Genomic DNA, 3,545 nt, shown 5'->3' on the forward strand with positions numbered 1-3,545 from the left:
AGTTACCACATGGGTCATAGTTGCCATGTTATATGGGTCGTGGTTTACATGGGTCGTAGTTCCATATTATATGGGTTGTGGTTGTCATGTTGCTTGGATCGTGGTTGTGGTTTTCAACGTGTTCACTTCATTTTCTACCAAACCATTGGTATCATAACTTAAAGCCCATAATGGGGTGATCCGATCCATCTACCTTGCCAGCTAGCTCGCTGTTGGTCCAAAAAGTCCTGACTTGGGTAGTATCTACTTCTATCCACCTTGTCGGCTAATATTTAGGCCTTACCCCTAAAATGACACGATGAAAAGGATGAGCGACATGGATTATGGACGGCATGGATGCCTTACCCCTAAAATGACATGGCAAAAAGGATGGGCCACATGGATGAAACATATAAGCACCGAGCACCAGCTATTGCCTGGTGGCGGTGGGAGTAGTCAATCCGTCACTTTCTCGAGAGAGTAGCTATTCTATCCCTCTGGACCGTACAACTTCTGAACCAAGAATAGGGGCATTTTCGTCCAAAATAATATCCAAAGCTTGTGAAAAGGCCACTCTTAGGATATTTGAAAGGTGAATCTTGTCAGGTGATTTGCCCAAACTTCAAGGTCAATACGGTCAAAATCCCTATACTTTTCATTAAAATCTCAGGGCTTGTTTTTTCTTTTTTTTGAAAGCAATGGGGAATACACGGTAAATAGTAATGTTTGAAAATTTATAGGAATTTGTGTATTCGATTTGTGTATTCCAAATTGATTCAAAAGAGATAATTTTAATTTTTGAACTGCAAGGTAATGCATATGATATATCCATTCAGTCCATCTGTTTTATTACAATATTTTGGAGCATGAGACAAAAAATGAAGCAAATCCAACACTCAAGTGGCCCACGCCAAAAGAAACAGTGGCCCCACAAAGTTTTTAACGATAAGTATTCAATTCCCTTTTTTATATGACGTGGTCCACTTGAGTATTGAATATGCCTCAAATTTTTACTCATGCTATGAATTCAATTGAAATAATGGATGAACGGTGTGGATAAGTGAAATGCATCACAGTGGGACCCACATATATTTTGTAATATTCTTGTTTTCCGTGTCAAAAAGTAAGCCGTCCGAATAGGTAGGTTGTAAATGTAAGTGGAAATAATTATTATTTTTTTACATATCAATTACCAGTTCATCGGAAAATCAAACACGCCCTCAGGTGAAAAGAAAAGAAAAAAAAAACCGACATTTTTAAAATATCGTGGTATTATCGTAATATTGTAGCCATGTTTTAAAAATCTCAGCGATAAGATGGAACACGGTGACTTCAGAGCTGAATGTGCGGCCTACCCCAGGATCCTTATCTCGGATGCAGTACTCCCCCCGCTCCCCTCCCCATCCTACGCACCTTCCCTTGCCGTTGCTCTCTCTCTCTCCAAAGTCCATAGATGAAAAACAATAGCAACGGTCGGAGACTGCTGCTAGAAGAGGAAGGTGCTTTCTCCAACGCATCTCCATCTCTATCTCGACATCTTCCCTCTCTCCCTTGCGACAACAACAGCATCTCTCTTCGAAAACCCTTCGATACCACCTCCAATTTCGACTCGTCCATGGCCGTCACCCTCCTCGTCCTCCTCACTGCCCTCTTCTTCATGGCCTTCTTCTCCGTCTTCATCCGCCGCTTCGCCGAAGACACCGCTGCCGCCACCGCTGCTGCTTCCCACATCTCTCGCCGGAGAAGACAGCAGCAACGTGGCCTCGACACCACCACCGTAGGGGCATTGCCTCTCTTCTCCTATAACAGCATCAGCAGCAGCTGGAAAGATCCGCCCGTCGATTGCCCGGTCTGCCTGATAGAGTTCGAGGAGAAGGAGACAGTGAAGATGATTCCCAGATGTGGGCATTTCTTCCATCCGGGTTGCATCGATGTCTGGTTCTACGCCCGTGGCTCTTGCCCTCTCTGCCGCTCTACCAAGCCGTTCCCTTCGCCGCCATGTGTTGCATTGCAGGTGTTGGAGCAAATGCCTGAGAGAGTTGTTGAAGAATTTTCAAACACAGAAACGCCATCGACGGAAAGGGAATGTGTGGATGAAGGCGGTGGTGGAAGAGGAGGGGTAGAGCCGTGGATTGGTTTGCGTAGGACGAATAGCTACCCGAGCCCTAGAAAAAAAGATTTGCTGCGGCGGAGCTGCAGCTTCTGACGCGTGGCAGTTGAAGGGATGACCCGGCGCGTGTACATGCAGTTGTTTGTTACTGATTTTGATGTAAATGAGAAACCGATGACGTAATCTACTAATCTGGATACGCTGCGCTCAACGTTTTATATCTAAATCTACCGGTTGCCAGTTTAGGTGAAAACCATTACATCAAGTATGTCAATGGGCCGGGGCCGGGTTCGGCTCTGAAAATAATTTTTTTTGATTAGGACTGGCCAGATGTCCCGGCCCGAAACGGTTCAAAAGCCGGGCGAGACCTACCCATGCCAGGCAGGTTGACAGGCCTATAAAAAATGGGCGCGGCTTCGGTGGATACCTGGATACACCGAGGTGGCTGGATCCCTGACTTACATCCACATCTTTCATCTGTTTAGCCCCGCATTTCTGGGATGATCCCAGAAGTGAAGCAGATCCAAATCTCAGGTGTACCACACCACATGAAATGGTGATGGTGATGATTGATCATTAAAAATTTCTTGTGGGCCACAAGTTTTGGATCAAGATAATATTTGTGCGGTCCCTTCATGTGGCAGATAAACAATCCGCTGGCCCCAGGATATTTTTAACGGTGAATATTCCATCACCACTGCTTTCTGCGGTATGGTCTACTTGAGATTTAGATCTACTTCACTTTTTTGATCATGCCCTAAAGTAATATGGCAAAATGGATGGACGGCCAAGATTTAATGCACATATATCAAGGTGGCCCCACAGTCAGGGATCCACTGAAGCCACGCCCATAGAAACAATAAGGCTTTGATGCGCCATACGAATGGCAACAATGTATAATTGCTCTAAACCTGATACTTGGCTCAAGTTATTGTTAGATGAAAAATATACTCCATGGGCCTCACCAACAAACCTATTGGTAGCATCACATCCACATTGTTCCCTTTCGTGTGGCCCAACTCAGCTTTGAATCTTTTTTATTTCCGGCCTTACTTCCTTGAATGGAGGAGAGCCTGATGGATGAACGAAGTGGATTTTACTTATACAACATGGAGGACTCTACTAATGATCTCAAATCCAGCCACGGGAACAAGTGTGTGGATTGCAGTTGTGCCGGAATTCAAACTATGACCACTGGCTCCTGGTGTCGTGATGGAGCATTGTTCGGTCGTTGCTTGACTAGTCGTCCAGTCAATTGTCATGCACTCATTACTTAGAAGATTGGCTGAGATTGGGGCTCTCCCTCCAAATGATCTACTTTTTTCTTTAAAATGTAAAGACTTTAAAGGTGCAACAGTTGTATGTGTAAGTGCACCAACATTTGCACACTTGTTTGTCAATCACATAACTAGTTGTGTCTAGTAGTCGAATGAGTTCTTGGCAAATGAAGATCAGC

At 44.7% G+C, this 3,545-nt stretch overlaps 1 protein-coding gene across 1 annotated transcript; it reads left to right on the plus strand.

Moving 5' to 3' along the window:
* Positions 1-1,432: 1,432 nt before the first annotated feature.
* On the plus strand, positions 1,433-2,185 carry LOC131224951 (RING-H2 finger protein ATL57-like). Its single transcript, XM_058220388.1, has one exon. The coding sequence runs from the start codon at positions 1,433-1,435 to the stop codon at positions 2,183-2,185; it is 753 nt and encodes a 250-aa protein (XP_058076371.1).
* Positions 2,186-3,545: the final 1,360 nt, after the last annotated feature.

The sequence above is a fragment of the Magnolia sinica genome, chromosome 14 (genome assembly GCF_029962835.1).
Source record: "Magnolia sinica isolate HGM2019 chromosome 14, MsV1, whole genome shotgun sequence".
In the NCBI taxonomy this organism is placed as follows: Eukaryota; Viridiplantae; Streptophyta; class Magnoliopsida; order Magnoliales; family Magnoliaceae; genus Magnolia; species Magnolia sinica.